The sequence below is a fragment of the Artibeus jamaicensis genome, unplaced genomic scaffold (genome assembly GCF_021234435.1).
Source record: "Artibeus jamaicensis isolate MK-2021 breed Jamaican fruit bat unplaced genomic scaffold, CSHL_Jam_final contig_478, whole genome shotgun sequence".
Taxonomy (NCBI): domain Eukaryota; kingdom Metazoa; phylum Chordata; class Mammalia; order Chiroptera; family Phyllostomidae; genus Artibeus; species Artibeus jamaicensis.
The window spans coordinates 305,561-329,123 of NW_026521855.1; the positions used below are offsets into that span (position 1 = coordinate 305,561).

At 36.6% G+C, this 23,563-nt stretch overlaps 1 protein-coding gene across 14 annotated transcripts in view; it reads left to right on the forward strand.

Annotated features, from left to right (window-relative positions):
- The window catches only part of LOC128627868 (lysine-specific demethylase 6A-like), a 235,619-nt gene that overhangs the window by 195,525 nt on the left and 16,531 nt on the right, over nt 1-23,563 (forward strand). For 13 of the 14 annotated variants that reach the window (XM_053668197.1, XM_053668198.1, XM_053668184.1 and 10 more), the window contains 5 exons: nt 11,252-11,316; nt 11,392-11,466; nt 11,905-12,053; nt 20,796-20,910; nt 23,358-23,545. In XM_053668197.1, the coding sequence (XP_053524172.1) occupies nt 11,252-11,316; nt 11,392-11,466; nt 11,905-12,053; nt 20,796-20,910; nt 23,358-23,545 (592 nt within the window). The remainder of the gene's footprint in view (nt 1-11,251; nt 11,317-11,391; nt 11,467-11,904; nt 12,054-20,795; nt 20,911-23,357; nt 23,546-23,563) is intronic. The other variant, XM_053668187.1, reaches the window with a different exon arrangement.

The following is a 23,563-nucleotide window of genomic DNA, read 5'->3' on the forward strand; positions in this document are numbered from 1 at the left end:
GTATTTTTTGCTGTACTTCTCCATGGAGGCACAAGGCATGTTTACCTATGTCTTCATCTTGACCAGAAATCTGATGCCAAGCAATTTCATTTCACTACATCTTCCAAACTTGTTATACCCTTTTTTCTTCAATTTTGTTTTATTTTCATCAAATATATGTAAGAAAATTACTCATCTAGATTATTTTAAGTGTATTTCTACTGCTTTTAAATATACTTACAATGTACTACACCTATCACCGTCAACCATCTTTACAGCCCTTTTTATAAAATTATTTTTTAACTACAGTTTTCTGTCTTTTACTCCCATCCCACCCCCCCCCCGTTGCCCCCAGCTCCTTCCCATTTCCACCCCCCTTAGTTCTCATCCCTGTGTCCTTCATACTTGTTCCTCCAAATCCCTCCCCCTTTTTCCCCTTAAATTCCCTTCCCTCTCCCCTCTGGTCACTGTCCCCTTGTTCTCTATTTCAGTGTCTTTGGTTTTTTTTTTCTGCTTGCTTGTTTGTTTTGTTGTTTAGCTTCCTGTTAAAGGTGAGATCATATGGTATTTGTCTTTCACTGCCTGGCCTATTTCACTCACCATAATGCTTTCCAGTTCCATCCATGTTGTTGCAAAACGTAGTAGCTCCGTCTTTCTCTCTGCAGCATAGAATTCCATTGTGTATATGTACCACAATTTTTTTATCCATTCATTTACTGACGGGCACCTAGGTTGCTTCCAACTCTTGGCTATCGTAAATTGTGCTGCTGTGAAGATTGGGGTGCATAGGTTCTTTTGGATTGGTGTTTTAGGGTTCTTAGGATATAATCCCAGCAATGGAATTGCTGGGTCATAAGGCAGGTCAGTTTTTATTTTTCTGAGAAAAATTCCATACTCTTTTCCATAATGGTTGTAGCAGTCTGCAATCCCACCAACAGTGAACTAAGGACCCCTTTTCCCCACAACCTCTCCAACATTTGTTGTTTGTTGCTTTGTTTATGATAGCCATCCTGACTGGTGTAAAGTGGTATCTCATTGTGGTTTTGATTTGCATCTCTCTGTTAGCTAGCGATACTGAGCATCTTTTCATGTGTCTCTGGATGTTCTGTATGTCCTCCTTGGAGAAGTGTCTGTTCAAGTCCTTTTCCCATTTTTTAATTTTGTTGTTTGTCTTCTTAGAGTGGAGTCGTGTAAGTTCTTTGTATATTTTGGAGATTAAACCTTTGTCTGAAGTATCATTGGCAAATATGTTTTCCCATACGGTTGGTTCTCTTTTTATTTTGATGCTATTTTCTTTAGCCATGCAGAAGCTTTTTATTTTGATGAGATCTCATTTGTTTATTCTTTCCTTTATATTCCTTGCTCTAGGGGACATATCAGTAAAAAAGCTGCTGTGTGAAATATCTGAGATTTTCTTGCCAATGTTCTCCTCTAGGACTTTAATGGTATCATGGCTTATATTTAAGTCTTTTATCCACCTTGAATTTATTTTGGTGTATGGCGTAAGTCTGTGTTCAAGTTTCATTTTTTTGCATGTAGCTGTCCAGTTCTCCCAACACCATTTGTTGAAGAGGCTACTTTTAGTCCATTTTATGTTACTGTCCCCTTTGTCCAATATTAATTGACTGTAGAGAGTTGGGTTGATTTCTGGGCTCTCTATTCTATTCCATTGGTCTATGTGCCTGTTTTTTCGGATATTGACTTTGTAACCAGCTGTTTTGCCAAACTCATTAATTAGTTCGAGCAGTTTTTGGGTAGAGTCTATAGGATTTTCCATGTACACTATAATGTCATCTGCAAACAATGACAGTCTTGTTTCCTCCTTTCCTATTTGGATGCCTTTTATTTCCTTTTCTTGTATGATCGCTGTGGCTAAAACTTCCAGTACTATATTGAATAGAGGTGGTGAAAGTGGACATTCTTGTCTTGTCCCTGATCTTATTGGAAAAGCTTTTAGTTTTTGCCCATTGAGTATGATGTTAGCTGTAGATCTCTCATATATGGCCTTTATTATGTTGAGGAGTGCTCCCTGTATTCCCACTTTGCTGAGTGTTTTTTTTTTTTTTTTCATAAACGGGTGTTGTACCTTATCAAAAGCTTTTTCCGCATCTATTGATATGATCGTGTGGTTTTTGTTTTTGCTTTTGATTATGTGATGTATTACATTTACTGATTTGCGGATGTTGAACCATCCTTGCATCCCTGGGATGAATCCCACTTGGTCATGGTGTATTATCTTTTTGATATATTGCTGTATGCGATTTGCCAATATTTTGTTGAGGATTTTAGCATCTTTGTTCATCAGCAATATTGGCCTGAAGTTCTCTTTCTTTGTTGTGTCTCTATCTGGTTTTGGAATTAGGATGATGCTGGCTTCATAAAAAGAGTTTGGGACTTTTCCATCGTTTTGGATTTTTTGGAATAATCTGTGAAGAATAGGTGTTAGCTCTTCCTTAAATGCTTTGTAGAATTATCCTATGAAACCATCTGGTCCAGGGCTTTTGTGTGGTGAGAGCTTTTTGATTACTGCTTCAATTTCTTTTGTTGTTTTTGGTGTGTTCAGGTTTTTTGCTTCTTTTTCATTGAGTTTTGGAAGATTATATTTTTCTAGAAATGTGTCCGTTTTCCCTAGATTTTCAAATTTCTTGGCATACAGTTCTTCATAGTAATTTCTCACAATCCTTTCTATTTCTTCACAGCTCTTTTTATCTTCTCCAGTAACTCCTTATTTCCACTCTGTCAGCCCCTGGAATCATCATTCTAATTTTTGTTTCTGATTTTTTTCCAGTTATTTGTTTATTTGGTTATCTATTTTTAGTAGAAACTCTTCTATGTTTTTTTTAAATTTTGGATTTCAGTTGGCATTCAATTTTTTCTTTTTTTATTGATTATGCCATTACAGTTGTTCTATTCCCCTCTTCATTCCCCTCTACCCTACCCCCCGTCCCCACCATTACCCCCCCTTTAGTTTATGACCATGTGTCTCAAGTTCTTTAGATTCTATATTTTCCATGCTATTCTTGCCCTCCCCATTTATTTTTTATCTACTGTCTATGCTACTTATTTTCTGTACCTTCTCCCCCCTTCTCCTCCTCCCACTCACCTGTTGCTAACCCTCCTTGAGATCTTCATTTCTATGTTTCCACTCCTGATCTATCTGTCCTTTTAGTTTGCTTTTGTTTTAGCTGTGGTTGTTAGTAACTGTGAGTTTGTTGTCCTTTCACTGTTCATGTTTCTTTAACTTCTTTTTCTTAGATAAGTCCCTTTAACATTTCATATAATAAGGGCTTGGTGATGATGAACTCCTTGAATTTGATCTTATCTGAGGAGCACCTTATCTGTCCTTCCATTCTAAATGAAAGTTTTGCTGGATAGAGCAATCTTGGTTGTAGGTCTTTGGATTTCATGACTTGGAATACCTCTTTCCAGCCCTTCTTGCCTGTAAGGTGTCTTTTCAGAAATCCGCTGACAGTCTGATGGGGACTCCTTTGTAGGTGACTGTCCCCTTAGCTCTTGCTGCTTCTAGGATTCTCTCCTTCATTTTAATCTTGGCTAATGTAATGATGATGTGCCTTGGTATGTTCCTTCTTGGGTCCAACTTCTTTGGTACTCTCTGAGCTTCCTGGATTTCCTGGAAGTCTATTTCCTTTGCCAGATTGGAGAAATTCTCCTTTAATATTTGTTCAAATAAGTTTTCCACTGGTGGCTGTTCCTTTCCCCCTTCTGGTACCCATACAATTCGGATGTTGGAGCATTTAAAGACGTCCTGGCCCTGGCTGGTGTAGCTCAGTGGATTGAGCACGGGCCTGTGAACCAGACAATCGCGGTTCGATTCCCAGTCAGGGCACATGCCTGGGTTGCAGACCAGTTCCCTGCAGGCCAATTCCCAGCACGGGACCCATGAAAGGCAACCATACATTGATGTTTCTCTCCTTCTCTCCTTCCCTTCCCCTCTAAAGATAAATAAATAAAATCTTTAAAAAAAAAAAAAAAAAAAAGATGTCCTAGAGGTTCCTAAGACACTCCTCAGTTTTTTGAATTCTTGCTTCTTGACTCTTTTCTGTTTGGCCATTATTTGCTTTCTTCTGGTCCACTCCATTGATTTGAGTCCCAGTTTCCTTTTCATCACTATTGGTTTCCTGTGCAATTCCATTCATTTCAATTAGTTTCGCCTTCATATGTTTGTCTAATTTGTGGCTATAATCAGCAACTTCTGTGAGAATCCTGATGACCAGTGTTTTAAACTGTGCACCTGAGAGTTTTGCTATTTCTTCATCACTTAGAATTATAGACTCTGGGGCTTTGAGTTCTTCTTGATCCATTTTTGGTCTGTTCGCACCCGTTAAGTGTGAGGAGCGGAGCCTTGGACTCCCAGGTTGCTGGGTTGTGGCGCTGTATGTGGGGGCGTAGTCAGAGCAGGGAAATGGTGGCCCCTCTGCTGTTTCTCACAGCTGGGTGAGGAGCAGAGCCTTAGGTGGTTCCCCTGCTCCGGCCCACTCAGAGTCGCTGTGTTATGACACTATATGTGGAGGTGGGGTCAGAGCGGGGAAATGGCGGAGCCCTCTGGTACCACTTGCTGCTTGCCATGGGGACCTGCTGGGTCCCGGTCCAATCGCCCACTCCCTCACTTTTCTATCCATGCACAAATGGGCGACCACAGTCAACCCGCAGCCCTGCTCCCTCACTGTTTCCTCGTGGTCACTGGGTCTCTCACTAGTTCCAACCCTGCGCCTGGATTCTGCGCACCCGAGTCCATCTGACTGAGTTTTCCTGTGCTACCTCGCTCCACCAGCTGCTGGTTTCGCCCCTCACTGGTCAGGCTGAAGAATTTATTGTTAAGACTTCCGAGAAGTTTGATTTTCTGTGTTCTGTCTGTGTTTTCTGTTGCTAATATTTAGTTGTCTCTGAACTTGGTTGTGTGAGAAGGCACGGCAAATCCACCTATGCCTCCATCTTGGCAGAAGTCCTCTCGGCATTCAATATTATATTAGTTTCTCATGTAGCACATAGTGATTAGATGTTTTGATAACTTACAGAATGATTCCCCTTGCATAATTGTAGTGCTGTTCTTATCCCATGTGTAGTTATTACAATATTATTAACTGTATTTGCTATTCTGTATTTTAAATTCCTGTGACTGTATTGTAACTGCCAATTTGCATTTCTTAAAAACTTTACCATTCTCACCCAGTCCCATAATCCCCCCACCAGTCTGTCAATCATAATATCAGTCTATTCTCTGTATCTGTTAGTATGTTTCTGTTTTGCTTATCTATTTCATTTTTTACATTCCATATGTAAGTGAGATCATAGGGTATTTATCTCTGTCTGAATCTTTTCAGGTGGCATAATAAGCTCTGTGTTTATATGTTGCAAATAGGAAGATTTTATGGCTTATATCACCAAGTAATAATACTCTGTTGCATATGTATACCAGTTTTTTTATTCATTTTTCTATCAGTGAACACTTGATTTGGTTTCATAACTAAGCTATTACAAATAAGCTAGTGTCATCATAAGGGTGCGTATATCTTTTTGAATTAGTGTTTTGCATTTCTTTGAACAAATACTCACAGTTGGGATTGCTGCATTTTTTATCAGTTCTATTTTTAAATTTTTGAAGACTCTTCATACTGCTTTACACAGTGGCTGCACCAGTCTGCATCCCCACCAACAGTGCTGAGCGTTCTCCTTTCTCCACGTCCATACCAGCACTTGTTGTTTATTGATTTCTTTATCATGTCCATTCTGACCAGTGCGAGGTAATATCTCAGTGTGGTTTAATTTGCATTACTGTAATGATTAGTAATGTTGAACATCTTTCCATGTATTTTTCAGCCATGTCCTCTTTGGAAAGTCCTTTGCTGATTTTTAAATCATACTTTTATGGTTTTAATGTTAAGTTGTATGAAGTCCTTTAGTTTTCTTTGCCCAAGGAGGCATCCAAAAAATAATAATTACTAAAGTATAATGTCACAGAGTTTACTACCAATGTTTTTTTCTAGGATATTTACAGTTTTGTATCTTACAGTTAATTTTAATACATTTTCAGCTTATTCTATTTTTAAAGCTTGATTTATTTTTTTTTAATTTTACTTAGTTATTTTTTTAATTTGCTTGAATACTTTATTTACCCATGCTGTATACTATATTTCCTATTTCAAAACAGTTACTTTAAAACAATACATGTAAGAATATTATGTATAATACTTTTACAAAGCGTATTTAAATTATCACTATATAATATTGCATTGAATTATAGAATTAATGGAAAATATTCCTAAGACAATATTCTTTTTTTTTTGCCCTTAATATTCATTTGTTTTATTTCTTTATTTTTTCCTTTTTTTAAAATTTTATTTAGTTATTTTTCAAGTACAGCTTTTTGTCTATTTTTCCCATCCCAGCCTCCCCCACCCCTTGCTCCCCACCTCCCTCCCATTTCCACCCCCCTTAGTTCTCGTCCCTGTGTCCTTCCTATTTGTTACTCCTAAAGCTTGATTTATTTAGAGAGAGGAAAAGATAGGGATAAAGAGAGGGGGAGAAAAACTGTTGTGAGAGAGAAATATTGATTGGCTGCTGCTGTCTCAAACAGAGACCAGGCTGACAATCCAGGCATGTGCTCTGACTGGGAATCTAGCCAGTGACCTTTTCCTTTGCGGATAACACCCAACCAAGTGCCACTACCACCGAGAGCTCAGTTTATTCTTGTGTATAGTGTAAGAAAGTGGTTTCATTTTATTCTTTTGCAAGTGTATGTTCATTTCCCCTATTCACATATTGAACAAGCTCTCCTACCACATTGTATATTCTTGCCTCCTTAGTCATAGATTAAGAAACCTTATAGCCAACTCCCCTTTTGCTAACCCTCCATGTGATCTCCATTTCTGTGATTCTGTTCCTGTTCTAGTTGTTTGCTTAGTTTGTTTTAGGTTCATTTGGTATATTTGTGAGTTTGTTGCCATTTTACCGTTCGTATTTTTTATCTTCTTTTTCTTAGATAAGTCCCTTGAACATTTCATATAGTAAGGGCTTAGTGATGATGAACTCCTTGAACTTGACCTTATCGGAGAAGCACTTTATCTACCCTTCCATTCTAAATGAAAGCTTTGATGGATAGGGCAATCTTGGATGAAGGTCCTTGCATTTCATCACTTGGAACACTTTTTTCCAGCCCCTTCTTGCCTGTAATGTCTGTTTTGAGACATCAGCTGACAGTCTGATGGGAATTCCTTTGTAGGTGATTGTTCCCTTATGTCTTGCTGCTTCTAGGATTTTCTCCTTCATTTTAATCTTGGGTAATGTAATTAGGATGTGCCTTGGTATGTTCCTCCTTGGGTCCAACTTCTTTGAGACTCTGAGCTTCCTGGATTTTCTGGAAGTCTATTTTCTTTGCCAAATTAAGGAAGTTCTCCTTAATTATTTGTTCAAATAAGTTTTTCACTTCTTGCTCTTCCTCTTCCTCTTCTGGCACCCCTATGATTTGGATGCTGGAAGATTTAAAGATGTCCTGGAGATTCCTAAGCCTCCCCCTCATTTTTAGAATTCTGGTTTCTTCCATCTTTTCTGTTGGTATATTTCTTTCTTATTTATGGTCTACACTGTTGATTTGAGTTCCAGGGCCTTCCCATCACTATTGGTTCCCTGTACATATTCTTTCATTGCCATTAGCATAGCCTTCATTTGTTCATCTAATTTGCAACCAAATTCAACCAGTTCTGTGAGCACCCTGATTGCCAGTGTTTTGAACTGTGCACCTGATAGGTTGGCTATCTGTTGGTCACTTAGTTATATTTGTTCTGGAGCTTTGATCTGTTCTTTTGTTTTGGTCATTTTTTTTTTTGTCTTGACATACCTGTTAGTAGGAAGGGGCACAGCGTTAGGTGTTCACCAGAGCAGGGTAACCCACATCACTGTGTTGTGATGCTGTATGTGAGGGGGCGTCCGAGAGGGAATAATGGCACTTTGTTCCATTCTCTGCCAGATTTCAGTCACTTCTGCCACTTCCTACAAACAAGTTGGGTCCTTCCTGTGCTGATTCATGTGTGGGTGCGCTTGTGTATTTTCTACAAATACAAAGGAGCCTGTGGGTCTCTCCAATGAACTGTGCTGTGAGGCTGGGAATTTTTCTCACTGCCACCTCAACTCCCACAGGTGTTTTCAGTTGGTATATTGAGGCTTTATTTTTCTGAGCTGGGGCCCTTTTGGCAGTCTGTCTTGCTTTCCAGTTTCACCTGGTTTATCTGCACATGTATGTGGAACCACCTGGTTATACAAGCCACCTTGTATGCTGCACTCCTTCACGTACCATTGCCTCTCTGGGTCCACCCCCAGAGGCTTTTTTTTCTCCTGTGACCCCTCTCTGCCTGACATCCCAATACTGCCCCTTTTACCAGTCTGGATAAATGTGTCTACTTTAACTTCTTGGTTGTCAAACATCCATACAGTTCAATTTTCTGTCAGTACTGGTTGTTATTTTATTTCTAAGTTTTTGTTGTTTTTATTTGTTTGTGGGAGGAGGCACAGTGTGTCTATATAGCCTCCATCTTAGCCGGGAGTTTTCCTCCTTTTTTTATATATATTTTCTTGGGGAAGTATGGGAGAAAGAAAGAGAAACATCAGTGGGTGGTTGCCTGTTGCATACCCCCAGGTAACCTGGCCTGCAACCCAGGCATGTGCCCCGATTGGCAATCAAACTGGTGACCATTTGGTTTTCAGGTTGGCACTCAATCCACTTAGCCACACCAGCCAGAGCATTATTTCTCTTTTAATGTTTATTTATTCGTTTAGAGAGAAGGGGAAAGGGAGAGAGAAATATTGACTTACTGTCACACATATTTATGTATTCATTGAGTGATTCTTATATGTACCTGACTGGGGATCAAATGTACAACCTTGGCAGTAGGTTGGCACTGTAATTGATTGAGCTACCTGGTGAGGGCAATTATTGTCTCTTCAAATAATTTTTTGGTCTTTTGCCCACTCTCTTCTCCTTCCACCTATGAGGCAGGTATTGTCCCACTTCATGGTATCCCTTGTGTCCTGTGCAGAGGACATCTTTTTTTTTTTTTTAATTGTCTTTTTTTCTGGTCTGATTGGGTGTTTTTTTCTATCTTCTATTCCAAATCATTGATTCATTCCTCTGATTCATGAAATCTATTGTTTATTCATTCCAGTGTATTTTTTTAATTTCAGATATACCTCTATTTCTGACTGGCTCTTCTTTAGTGTTTTTACATTCTTTTCATGCTGTTGAGCATTTTTATAACCATTAGTTTGACTTCTGTAACTGGTAAATGTGTTGCCTTCATTTCATTTTGTGTGGAATTCAACTGTTGTTTAGTTTGGGGGCATGTTTCTTTGTTTTACCATTTTGTCCTGTGTGTAGTAGCATTATGGAGCAGGTGGAACCCAGTGGCACAGTCTCCTTAATCACTTGAACTGGGTGATCCAGGATATATGTGTTATTTGGGACCTTCTATAGTTGAGCCGCAATTGCTGTTGGCCTCTTCGTGTGCGGAAACATCCCTTAGGCTGTGACTGTGAGGCTCAGCCCCAGCAGTGCTGTGCAAGCTGCTGATCACACGAAGTGGAATTCACCTGAGCAAGAAGTAGTATCTGCAGAAATCTCCCATTGCATTTGCCACTTCTGAAGCTAATTGGATCCTGCGCTGTTCTTGTCTGAAGCTGGGCACTCATTTTGTTGGTTATGGTCCTCTAGAGAGGCACTCTGATACAACCCAGTCTCAGGCAACTTTCTCCTATTATCTGGCCCTGGGCCACCTATTTAGAGCTATCAGCAATCCACAATTTATCTCTCACTGCCTTCATATACTGTTATAAGGAACAAGCTGTGGGCCATGGTCACCTTTTACCAGGACTGGGTCCAGGAGGCTGTTCAGCAAAAGTCTCAAGGCACCCGAAAGTCTGCCTTTGTGTGCCAGGTATCTGTTAGGTTCTCTTACTAAAACTGCCTCCAGTTGCACTCTGAAGAAGGACATAAACTCCACAGGGTGTTGCCAAAGTGACTCTAGCTGATGGAGCTATTTCTTATTCCCAGACTGATGCTGAAAGGAAAGGGTGCTCTTCCCAAGAAAGATGATATCAGTCTCGATGTGGCTTCTGTAAATCCTTAGTTTTAAGACCTCAGTTCAGATAGGCTTTAGCTGTCTTATAGATTTTTCTACAATGTATCTGCAGTTCCAGTTTCATTCTGGGAGGAGGTTAGTGTAGATTTCATCTAATCTGTTGCTATCTTGGAATTTCCATCTTCATTTTAAAATGTGAATACCTAGTTGTCTCAATTTCATACTCTTCTTGAATTATATTGGCAGCTTCATCAAAAGATTTTTTATTCACATATTCTTATTCAGCACTTAATATGTTTAATAGTGCTATGTAAATATTTCATTTTTATATAGAATTTATTGCGTCAGAAACATAAAGTACTAAGAACTTTAAATTGTTGTAGTTTTATTAATATGATCTACACAGGCACAGTCAGATTACTAAAAAAAATAATTACAAGTAGAAAATTTTTATTTTTTAGTTTATATATTTTAGCTATGTAAATTTATATTTGTCTGCAAACATACTCCTCCCCGTTTAGAACATGTGCCTTTGCTTTGCTACTTGGCATTTACAAGTACCTTTGATGCTTAGTCCCCTAATCTTGCTCTACTTTGTTCCATTTACTTCTCAAATATGTGGCAAAAATTTAAAAACTACAGATTTCGTTCTTAGAGAAGAATGTCAGTGAGGAAAAACATACTGTGTTCTTTGTTTTTAAAAAAAGAGAATAAAATCTATTTCTTAGGATATGCACATAGAAAAATTCTTCTTCCTAAAATGTTGCCAGGCTTTTTGTTCTGTTTTGTTATTTCTGTTGTTCAAGCACGGTTGTCTGCACTTCCCCCCACCACAGGTTTTGTATATTATTTTTGTTTTATTTTTTTTAGTTCTGTCTCAAATTCTTTTCACATTATTTAAAATGAACTTCATTTCCATATTGAATATCTGTTGGCCACAGTAGGTACTGTTTTTCTATTTGCGTAAGTAATTTTTACAATGTTTATTTTGTGGATGGAAGAGGTTGAATATCATGATGTTTGGCTTGACTGTTTTTGATGTATTATTGAATGTAGTCATTGAAGATACTTTTTATGAATTTTGGTTTTAGAAATTTAGTTTTCAAGGTAGGTCTATTTTAGTCCTTGTATAATTAAACAATAACATATAACGTATTATGTATGAATGTTTGTTTATTCTATAGGAAGAAAATGAAAAAAGAATGCAACATAAAGAATGTTCAGATAATGAATCCACATCATCAGATTTGTGAGTAACTTTTAGTGTTCACTCGGTATTTCTGCCCAGTAGTCATGGATTTAATGTAATTTTATTTTTTTTAAGTTCTGGAAAGAGAAGGAAAGGACCTTTTAAAACCATTAAGTTTGGGACTAACATTGACCTCTCTGATGACAAAAAGTAAGTCCCCCATTCTCTTTTATTATGTAGAAATAGGATGGCAGGATTGGTAATTGCCTGATTGTTTGGGATTTTTGTTTGCTTGTTTTTGTTTCTTAGTCCTAGTAATTTTGTATTATTAGTGACAAATACCAGCATTTTGAAATATTTTGAAGTTTTGGATTATATTTTTTTTAATGAAGAGTGTCAAAACATTAATTTTACCAATTTAAAAATAAAAATTCTCTTTCATTTACAAGATTACTATAAATTTTTGGTTTTAATACAATTACCTCAATGTTTTAGAACTTTTTTAACACTGCATTATTTTTTACCTTAAAACTATAAGAGTTAGAGATTTAAATATTTTCTGATTAGACCATGAGATTTTTGAGATACAGATAATTCTCTTAAATGTTTTTACCAAAATTACACTTTTGATCTGTTGCTTTATTTCAGGTGGAAGTTGCAGCTACATGAGCTGACTAAACTTCCTGCTTTTGTTCGGGTGGTATCAGCAGGAAATCTTCTAAGCCACCTTGGTCATACCATTCTGGGCATGAATACTGTTCAACTATACATGAAAGTTCCAGGGAGTCGAACACCAGGTTATTTTTATGGACTAACATATCTTATGTAATTGGAAAAAAAGCATTAATCCAGTGTGATACATTTAGAAAATTGTTTTCTTTTCATTTGTAATTATTAAATCAAAAGAATTGTTAGTGTTTCTTATAGGTAAAAATATTTGTAATCACTCTTATAATTGAGATGAGAGTATTAATTTGTTATGTCCATGTGTTTTTTAATAGCTAAACATAAAAACAAGAAAATATAATATGGGTAGGAGGCATTAAGTTATTCACTGAGTAAAGTAACTTAAGGTAGTGTAAAAGCTTTGGCTTGATCCCATTGGCTACAAGCTGACAGCTTTCCAAATTTATTTAGCCACAGTTATATCAAGAACTATATTATATCATGACCTTAGTATGCTTACTATATATAATAAAAAATTTACTAAAAATACTTCAAGTACATACTGATTGTACTGATATATTCTAATTTTCTATTTTGCTACATTTTTAAAAATGGACTCAGAAACTTTCTACTTCAGAGGAGAGGGAAGGAAATTTAAGGGGGAAAAGGGGAGGGATTTGGAGGAACAAATATGAAGGACACAGGGACGAGAACTAAGGGGGGTGGAAATGGGAGGGAGGTGGGGAGCATGGGACGGGGGAGGCTGGGATGGGAGAAATAGACAAAAAACTGTACTTGAAAAATAACTAAATAAAAATATGAAAAAAAAAAGAAACTTTCTACTTCAGAAGTCAATAAACTTTAAAGGGTTTGAGTAAGCATTTCAGGCTTTATAAGCCAAGAGGTTTATATATTATGTAGGCACCAACAGAAAAAACTAATTCTCTTGCCATTTGTTGTTAAAAATATATAATAATTGATAGAATTTTTTCTCCTAAAGGGGTAATAAAAATTTCAGTTCAAAATCATGGCCTGTATCATCAAAGCCAACCAAAGATCTACATCTGTTAAAGCTATATCCTACAATGAGAATATGTAGTCTATATATTCTACAATATGTAACATTCCACAATGTGTTACATGTTGTATCTTTAAAACATCTTTGTACAAAAATATGTATTATCACATACTGCTGTCAGTGTATGGCATGTTTTATTGAACATATTAATTGGTTAGAAGACATATGAGGAATTTTGTTTTATTTTTTTACTTTATGTTTTTCTTAACATTTCATAGCATTTCAGATTAATCTTTTCCAATGAAAGGTCAGCTGGAAGCTTCTGTGTTGCATAAAGTTCTCTTGAAAAACAGAAATATTCTGTGCCTTTGCATTGAGGTTTGAAAAATGGTGCTAGAACTCTACCCTGAAAAATATATGCTATGGTCACTTCTCAGCCTTTTGTCTAAAATTAAGTAAAAAATGTATGCTGCAGATTATTTGAAGAATGAACATCCAAATTTCTGTTTAATTTTTAATGTCAAACAAAGTGTAGAAAGCAGGTGGACATCTACATTTTAGGTTAATTTTCAATACCACACAAAGTATACAAAGTTTTTTTACTTCAATGTCCCATTTATTCTCATTTTGTTTATCTTCCTTTAGAGTAGGTATTCAAAAAAACAGTATTAATAAGACATGTTTAAGCTGTACTACTTATCTTTTTTCTAGTGGTTTTATATTTCAGTCCTTGTGTTTACATCTATAATTCATTTTTCAGCTTATTTTCTATATGATGTCATAGAGTTGTCAGTTTCACTTTTTTTGCATTTACTTGTTCAGTTTCCCTAATAACACCTATTAGAGAGACTGAGATTGTCTTTAACCCATTGTGTATTTTTCATTTTGTTTTAATTGACCATACAAGCAAGTGTTTATTTCTGGACTTTCTACTCTGTTCCATTGTTCTATGTGTTTGTTTTGTGGCTATACATTTTTGATTATTATAACTTTGTAATGTAGTTTGAAATCAAGGGAAATGATATATATCTCTTTGTCCTTCTTCCCCAACAGTGCTTGGACTATTAGTGGTTTTCTTTTGTTTCATATAAATTTTAATGTTCTTCAGTTACAATTGTCTCTATTTCCCCTCCATTACTCTCCCATCCCTACCCACTCCCAACTGCTATAGTCAATCCTCCCCAGTTTTGTCTTTGTCCATGGGTCCTTTATATACATTCCGTGACCCTTTCCCATCCTTCCTTTTCTTATATCCCTCCACCCTCCCTTCTGGTCTCTATCTTTCTGTATTTCATTTCAATGTTTCTGGTTCTATTATGCCTGCTGTTGATTAGGTTCCACTTATAGGTGAAATTATCTGCTATTTGTCTTATACCACCTGGCTTATTTCACTTATCATAATACTCCCCAGTTTCACCCAAGCTGTCAGAAAGGGTAAGAGCTCCTTCTTTCTTTCTGCTGTGTAGTATTCCACTGTGTAAATGTGCCATAATTTTTTGATCCATTCGTTTACTGGTAGGCATTTAGTCTGCTTCTAACTCCTAGGATATTACAAAGTGTGCCACTATGAACTGTGGGGTGCTTAGGTTCTTTAGAATTGGTGATTCAGGATTCTTAGGGTATAACTCCAAAAGTGGAATGGCCAGGTCAAAAGACATTTATTTCATGTTTAGTTTTTTGAGAAAATTCCATACTGTTTTCCATAGTGGTTGCACCAGTCTGCATTCCCACCAACAGTGCACTGGGGTTCCATTTTCTGCACAGCCTTGCCAGCACTTGTTGTTTGTTCATTTGTTTATGACGGCCATTCTGACAGGTGTGTGATGATATCTCGTTGTGGTTTTAATTTGCATCTCTCTGATGGCTAGTGATGCTGAGCATCCTTTCATATTTGTATGGGCCCTCAGTATGTCCTGTTTGGAAAAGTGTCTGTTCAGGTTTTTTGTTTATTTTTTAGTTGAATTGTTTGTCTTCCTGGAGTGGAGTCATATGAGTACTTTATATTTTGGTGATTAAAGCCTTTGTCTGAGGTATCATTGGCAAATATGATTTGCCCATATAGTTGGTTCATTTTACATTTTGCTGATGATTTTTGATGATTTCTCTGGCTGTGCAGAAGATTTTTAATTTGATATTGTCCCATTTGTTTATTCTTTCCTTTATGTCCCTTGCTTTGGAGGATATAGTAGTGAAAAAGTGGTAAATGGATTATATGGAACTTCCTATGTGTTCTCCTTTAGGATTTTTACTGTGCCAACTTTTATCCATCATAAGCTTATTTTTATATATGGGGTAAGGTAGTGTTCTGGGGTTTTTGTGGGGTTGTTTGTTTGTTTGTTTGTATGTACTTGTCCAAATGTCACAATACCATTTGTCGAAGAGGCTATTTTTACTCCATTTTAGGCTCTACCTGCTTAGTTTACTATTAATTGAATATAGAGAGTTGGGTTGATTTCTGGGCTCTCTGTTCTAATCCATTGGTCTGTGTGCCTGTTTTTATGCCAGTACCAGGCTGTTCTGATTACAGTGGCCTTGTAATACAGTTTGATATCAGGTATTGTGGTCCCTCCTACTTTGTTCTTTCTCAGAATTGTAGCTGCTATTCGGGGTCATTTATGGTTCCATATAAATTATTGAAGTGTTTGATCTATATCTGTGAAGTATGTCATTGGTACTTTAATAGGTATTGCATTGAATCTGTAAATTGCTTTGGGTAGTATGGATATTTTGATGGTGTTAATTCTTCCAATCCATGAACATGGTATATGCTTTCATATATTTGTGTCTTTCTTAATTTCTTTCATCAGTGTTCTGTAGTTTTCTCAGTACAAGTCTTTCAGATTTTTTTCTTGTTGCTATACCAGGTGGGACTTTTTTCCTTGTTTCTATTTCTGATATTTTATTGTTGGTACACAAAAAATGTGGTCAGTTTCTGTATGTTCTTTGTATTCCACTGTTTTGCTAAATTCTCTAGTTAGTCCATGTAGTTTTTTGATGGAGTCTATAGGGTTTTCTATCTACACTGTAATGTTGTATGTAAATAATGAGAACTTCCTTTTTTCCAAATTTGACAGCTTTTATTTCTTTTGTTTTTCAATGTTTTTTTATACATTTTCTAGAGTGAGAGGAAGGAGAAAAAGAAAGAAACACCAATGTGCCATTGCCTCACATGCACATGCTACTGGGGACTTGCCCCACAACCAGGCATGTGCCCTGACTAGGAATCAAACTGGTGACCCATAGGTTCCTGGGTCAGCAGTCAATCTGATATACCAGCCAAGGCATGAATGGCATTTCTTTCTGTTTCTTCTCGATCTCTGTGGCTAGGACTTCCATTCTGTATTGAATAGAAGAGGTAAAAGTAGACTCCCTTGTCTTGTTTCTGATATTAATGGGAAGGCTTTTAGTTTTTGCCCATTGAGTGTGATGTTGGCTGTGAATTTCTTGTATGTGACCTTTATTATGTTGAGGAATGTTCTGCTCCCACTTTACTAAGTGTTTTTATCAAAATGCATAAATTCTGTACCTTATGGAATGCTTTTTTCACATCTCTTCATATGATCATGTGGTTTTTGTTTTTGCTTTTATGTGATGTAGTATTACATTTATTGATTTGCAAATATTGAAGCATTCTTACATCCTCTGGGATGAATCCCACTTAGTCATGGTGTAAGATCTCATTAATGTATTGTTGGATCTAGTTTGCCAATATTTTGAGGATTTTAGTGTCTGTGTTGTTGAGAGATAATGGCATGTAGTTTTCTCTTTTTTGCTGTCTTAATTTGGTTATGGGATTGGGTTGGTTCTGTTCTTATAAAAAGACTTTGGGACTGTACCCTGTTTCTGGAATTTTTAGAATAGTTTGAGAAGGATAAGGATTAACTCCTCCATAAATGTTTATAAAATTATCCACTAAAATTGTCCAGTCCAAGGCTTTTGTGTGCCAAGAGCTTTTTGATTACTGCTTTGATACCACCAGCTGCTCCTGGTCTGTACAGGCTTTCTGCTGCTTCTTCATTCAGTTTTGGATAACTATATGTTTCTAGAAGTCCATCTGTTTCATCCAGGTTTTCGAATTTCTTGACATATACTGTATTTTTTGGACTGTAAGTCACACTCCCTTTCCAAAATTGGGGGGTACATCTTATGGTCTGAAAAATATGGTGGTTTTTCTGAGTGATTTTTTACAGTCAATTTTATTTATTTGGATCGTCTCTCTTTATTTCTTGGTGACTCTTGTCATAGTGTTTATCTTTTCAAAGAACTATTTCCTATGGTTCTTAATAACTGTGAGTTTGCTGTCCTTTCACTGTTCATTTTTTATCTTCTTTTTCTTATCTAAGTCCCTTTAACATTTTGTATAATAAGGGCTTGGTGATGATTAACTCCTTGATTTGATCTCATCTGAGAAGCACTTTATCTGTCCTTCCATTCTAAGTGAAAGTTTTTCTGGATAGAGCAATCTTGGTTGTAGGTCTTTGGATTTCATGACTTGGAATACCTCTTTCCAGCCCCTTCTTACACGTAAGGTCTCTTTTGAGAAATCCACTGACAGTCTGATGGGAAGTCCTTTGTAGGTGACTGTCCCCTTATCTCTTGCTGCTTCTAGGATTCTCTCCTTCATTTTAATTTTGGCTAATGTAATGATGATGGGACTTGGTGTGTTCCTTCTTGGGTCCAACTTCTTTGGGACTCTCTGAGCTTCCTGGATTTCCTGGAAGTCTATTTCCTTTGCCAGGTTGGGGAAGTTCTCTTCTATTATTTGTTCAAATAAGGTTTCCACTCATGACTGTTCCTCTTTCCCTTCTGGTACTCCTATAATTTGGATGTTGGACCATTTAAAGATGTCTGGGATGTTCCTAAACCTTTCCTCATTTTTTTGAATTCTTGTTCTTCATATTTTTCTGTTTGGTCATTTTTTTCTTCCTTCTGGTCTGCTCCCTTGATTTGAGTCCCAGTTTCCTTTCCATTACTATTGGTTTCCTGTGTATTTCCCTTCATTTCAACTAGTTTAGCCTTCATATGTTCCTCTAATTTGTGACTAAAATCAACCAGTTCTGTGAGCATCCTGATCACCAGTGTTTTGAACTGTGCATCCAAAAGTTTGGCTATTTCTTCATCGCTTAGATTTATCAGTTCTGGGGCTCTGAGTTGTTCTTGAGCCATGTTTTTATCTGTTTGTGCCTGTTAAGTATGAGGAGCAGAGCCTTAGGTGTTCACTAGGGCGTGGCCATCCAGGTTGCTGATTTGTGAAGCTGCATGTGGGGGTGGGGTCAGAGGGGGAGCAATGGCTGTCCTCTCTGCTCACCCAGTCAGCCCTCCAGAATCCCTCCACCTGTTTATCTGAGCGTAAATGTCCAAGCCCACCGCCCTGCAACTGGGCCTGTGCAGTCTGTCTCAATGCTCATCTCTCCACTGGTTTATCTGCGTGCAAATGCAGGACCCGCAGACAGCCAGCCCCACCTTCCCTGGTTCCCTGGTTCCGCCCATAGCTACCCCGCACCTGGGATCCAAGTCCTCGGCTGCTTGCGCACCACCCGGGTCGGGGGATCTTTTTTGCCTGACCTGCTCTGCTCCTGGCTCCACCCTTTCACCGGTTTAGCTGAGTGGTTCGTTGTTTTTGGACTCCGTATTGTTCAATTTTCTGTGGTTTGGTTGCATTTATTGTTGTGAAAACTTTGTTGATTTTAGGTTTGGTTGTGCGAGGACACAAAGTGTTTCCACCTGTGCTTCCATCTTGGCGGAAGTCTCTATCTCTTTATTTTTAACTTTTGTCATTTTAACTATAGTATATCTTGGAGTGGGTCTCTGGATTCATATTACCTAGAACATGCAGTTTTTTGGATATAAATGTCTGTTTCTTCCCCCAGATTAAGAAAGTTCTCAGCAATTATATCCTTGAATGTTGCTTTCTTGGATTCACACAATGCCATGTTAGTGGATATTATGTGACAATATCTTCTCATTAAAAGAAGGGGTTTTTTGCCACTTTCATTGGGGAGTTTTCAGTATTTGTGTTATAATCTGTATTTTTTCATCTGCTATTTACTCTTTCCAGTATTTTTTCATTTCCGTTATTGTATTCTTCATCTCTGAATGTTATCATATTTTCTAACTTTTTGTTGAAGTTCTCTGAGTTTGTCTTTTAAATTGCTGAGTATCTATTTGACAGTTTCTTTAATTTTTATATGGTAAGTTACTGATACACATTTTATAAGTTCATTTCTGCCTTTTTTGGTTTTGTTCCTTCATTTATGGAATATGTTGTCCCTTATTTTGTTAGACTTTCTGTGTTTGTTCCTGTAATTTAGATGACATGGCTGTCTGTTCCAATGCTTTAAACGTTGTAATGTGTAGTATTATGTAGATTATGTGAAGGATACTTTTAGATTGGATGGAGTTGAAGCAGGCATCTGCCATACTGGGGTGTTACCTTCCCAAGAGGAGTACATATGGACAGGACATCCTGGTAAGTGTTTGCTTCCTTTTGCCCAGCTGGTCTAGTTGGTAATCCATGTGGATGGCCCCACAGCACCCTGTTGGCTCTGCTGTTGATTAAGGCAGTGTCTTGTATGCTCTGAATGTAATAATCCCCGTTGATTTTCTTGTCTTCTTCAGGAGCAGTTTGTGCTGTACAGAGTAGCCCTATGAGATTGGGCACACTGGTTGCCCTGCTAGTTTCCTATTACTTGAGGCACAGCTGCCCTGTCTACCCATTCCTATTGATTTGACTGCTACTTGAGCCTAGTCTGAGTTGGGCCTCCCTTTTAGGGCACACTCTGCTATATCTCTCTTATAAAGGCAATGCTGTCCCATGTACATTTGGTAGTGTCTTGGTGTGTGTGTATTCCAGCTTTCTGGACTCACTGTATCTCCCTGGGACAAGCAAGCTTGTGTAAACTCTGTGGTGCAATATTGTTTCCACTTGAGCTAGTTTCCGCAATGGTACCTAGGGACTACAGCAGCCAGAGCTCCCGGTTAGAACTCACAACTAAGCTATGAAAGTTACAGAAATGCAAACAGTGCCACCCACCTGCTCCTTTAATCTTGGCAGGATCTCTCTGAGCTTCCATAGTCTTCTCTAAATAGTCTTTCTCTCCTGTTTTGTGCATATGCTGTTCAGTTGTCACTCAGTTGTGTCTCAGGAGGAATTGTTCTTAATATAGGTGTATGTTCAGAGTATATGGGAGAGGAGACAACTTCCATGTCTTTACACCATTTTGTGTTGGACCTGTATTCTTGGAGTTGATTTTTGTGTAGCGTTAGTTCTTCAACAGAACCATGTGGTATGTTTTGTTTTGTTTTAACCAGTGTAACTCAAAGAAACATTTTGAGGTCCCATTTCTTTGGTAAAAGGTTTGTGTCTGTTGTTACCTAACATACATTCTTAATGGTACGCCCTACAAGAGTTTACATTCTCACATGATTTTTAAATGTATGCTGAAGATTCTGATTGCTCTTGGGCACTGTTCTGAAATTTTTTAAGTCAGTCTGTCATGGTTTCCCACATTTCTAATTTTAACACTTCATGCCAGAGCAGTGCCATCAATCTTTAACTATGAGCACTTAAAGTGTGCACCAATGTCAGTTTGAGATGTTATATAGAAGTTAAGTGGTGAGGATTGTTAAAGAGCAGTTATATTTCAAAATACTAAATCTTCATTAACTTTCTGATATTCTTTGTAAGTATTAGTTTATACAGGAAGTACTAATATTAATGACAATACCAATATTTATTGGTTATCATATGCTATCCATGTACCTATGAGCATTTAAAACAACCAAGTTATTTAAAGACACATTTGTCCCATTGAATTTACAGTATGATAATGACATTTTCCCCATTAACTTTCAGGTCATCAAGAAAATAACAACTTCTGTTCTGTTAACATAAATATTGGCCCAGGTGATTGTGAATGGTTTGTTGTTCCTGAAGATTACTGGGGTGTTCTGAATGACTTCTGTGAAAAGTGGGTTCCTGAACTTTTAAAGTAATTTTGAACCAGAGATTTTATAAAGGGCAGAAATATGATGCTAAATTTGCAATTATTGTTTAGTAGAAATTTAACTTTAAATAATTTTATTTCAAATTTTATATGTTGTTATGTGGAGTAATAAATGAAAGACCATGGAATCAGTCCATGCAGTAACAGGAATGAATTCAGAAGACAGGGAAGTGAATTGTTTCTTAATGTTCATGTAAAAAATTGATGCTTGAATCAACACTTATGTGGTAAATGGGCTTTAAATATAATTAAGCTTGTTGCAGTTGAATTTGGAAACAGTAAGAATTCTAAAAGTAAATACCCTTATATCTTATAAATGACTCAAGCTGTGTACCTTTATAAATCAGCATAAAATTATCAGTTGTCCAGTACCAAGAATATTACCTATTTTTCATAGTTGGTAATGATATTGATATAACCATATAACTCATACACTAATATGTGTGAAATATGTTATACATGATCTACTTATAATAAAAATTGCATGAAATTCTCATAATATACTCATGACATTATGGGTCTTTATCAATCTATTTTGCAAAAAGTACATCATAGTGGTAAAAAAATACTCCAAAATTTACTCATATTATGGGAAGATTTGAGTACTTTTTAAATTTGGTCTTATGTATAAAGTTTTTTTTAGATTAATGTCAAATTTTTTAAGATTTATTAGGAAAATATCCTGTTTTTATACAAATTCTATGTATCAGTTAACTCTAGAAGTTTAAATATGGAAGGAAAAGAGAATTGTCATTATGGGAAGTCTTTCTTGTGCTACTGAAAACATTTATTTTTTAAAGTTAGAAATATGAATTGTAATAATTGTTACATGTTCAATGCATTCTTATTATTCTGGGTAAGAGCTGATTCTTATCAGGATTTAACTTTTCTTGCCTGCAAATAGACAAGTGAACTAAGTCAAAAATCATTGGAAAAGACAGGTGGTGTCCAAAATGTCTGAATTTCAGAGTACTAAAAACATCAAGTTAGAATGATGCATTTACCTAAATTTGTAGAAATGGCGCTTATTCTCTCATCTTTCCAGGGTAATTTTATTTCTCATAAAGATATTGCCTTTGATGTTATAATCCCTGTTTTAATTTTATGACTGTCCAAAACACTTATCTTTTTTTAAGACTTTATTCATTTATTTTCAGAGAGAGGGGAAGGGAGAAGAAAGAGAGGGATAGAAACATCAGTGTGTGGTTGCCTCTCACACGCCCCCTACTGGGGACCTGGCTTACACAACCCAGGCATGTGCCCTGCCTGGAAATCGAACCTGTGACACTTTGGTTCACAGCCCACATTCAATCTCAATCCACTGAGCTACACCATCCAGGGCCCAAAACATTTATCTTGAAATCAATTTTTGTTTTGAAGTTTAGTAAAAACAACAAATGTTTGATATACTTGCCTTTGTAAGCTTTCCTTTCTTCCCTTTATTTTTTTTGTAACTGGCAAGTTTTCTCCAGTTTTACATTAGTAGTATGAGGTGAAATATTTCTAACAGTTTTACCATTTCAATTTCCCTCTCTCCTCCTTCCTTGTTGTTTTATTAACTTCTGCTAGAATTATGTCAAGAAAAGTCTTCCATTTTAGGAGAGTGAAAAAGAGAGGAAGTTTTCATATAGACAAGTCCAAGACACACTTTATTACATTTTGAGAAAACAAAAATAAAATAAAAACCATTTTTTAAATATTGAAAAAGAGTTTTATAATATGAACTTTGTCTTCTTGAGGAAAATAAATAATTTGGAATACCTGAAGTGTATGTTATTAAATTCTTTACAGAAAAAAATCTTAATGTAGTTCCATAATGTCATGAAGGAACACAGTAAATAATCAAAATTTAAAATTAAAGCTTAATAATTGGTTCTGTTTGTGTTGGTGGTACTGATGGGGTTTAGTTCTTGTTTCATCAGGACTATTCTCAAAATTCCTGGAGAAAAATGGGAGGTAGAAAAAGTCTTGGTGCATCGCTAAATTAAGGGAAGTTTCTTATTTGTACATCTGCCAGTTATTCTGATTAAGAGGTTAGGTAGTGTGATGTCTTCCCTCTCAATTTCCTCCTGAGGCATTTCAGTTATTAAGAGCTTTTTCAGAAAGGAATATATCAGAATATTCATTATTAAAACCAAATTAAAAATTATTCTATAGAAGTATAATGTGACACTTTTAATATTGGATTTTTGAAAAATAAGTTTAAGTATATAGTCCAAATCTTTAAATCTACCTATTCTCACCTGCTATTAATTTTGTTTTCAAGCCTTCATTTTGTGAAATGCAGTTCTTATTTCAGTGCTGTTAAGTTTTAATGAAATACTCACTGAAAACGTCTTTTAACTATTTTTTTAAATTCACACATATTGATGAAATATTGAATAACTTCTTTTATTACATTTATTTTTCAGAAATAATCTGAATTTTCTCATGAGTTCTTGGTGGCCCAATCTTGAAGAGCTTTATGAAGCAAATGTTCCTGTGTATAGGTTTATTCAAAGACCTGGTGATTTGGTCTGGATAAATGCAGGCACTGTGCACTGGGTTCAAGCTGTCGGCTGGTGCAACAACATTGCTTGGAATGTTGGTCCACTTACAGGTATTTCAAATAGTACAT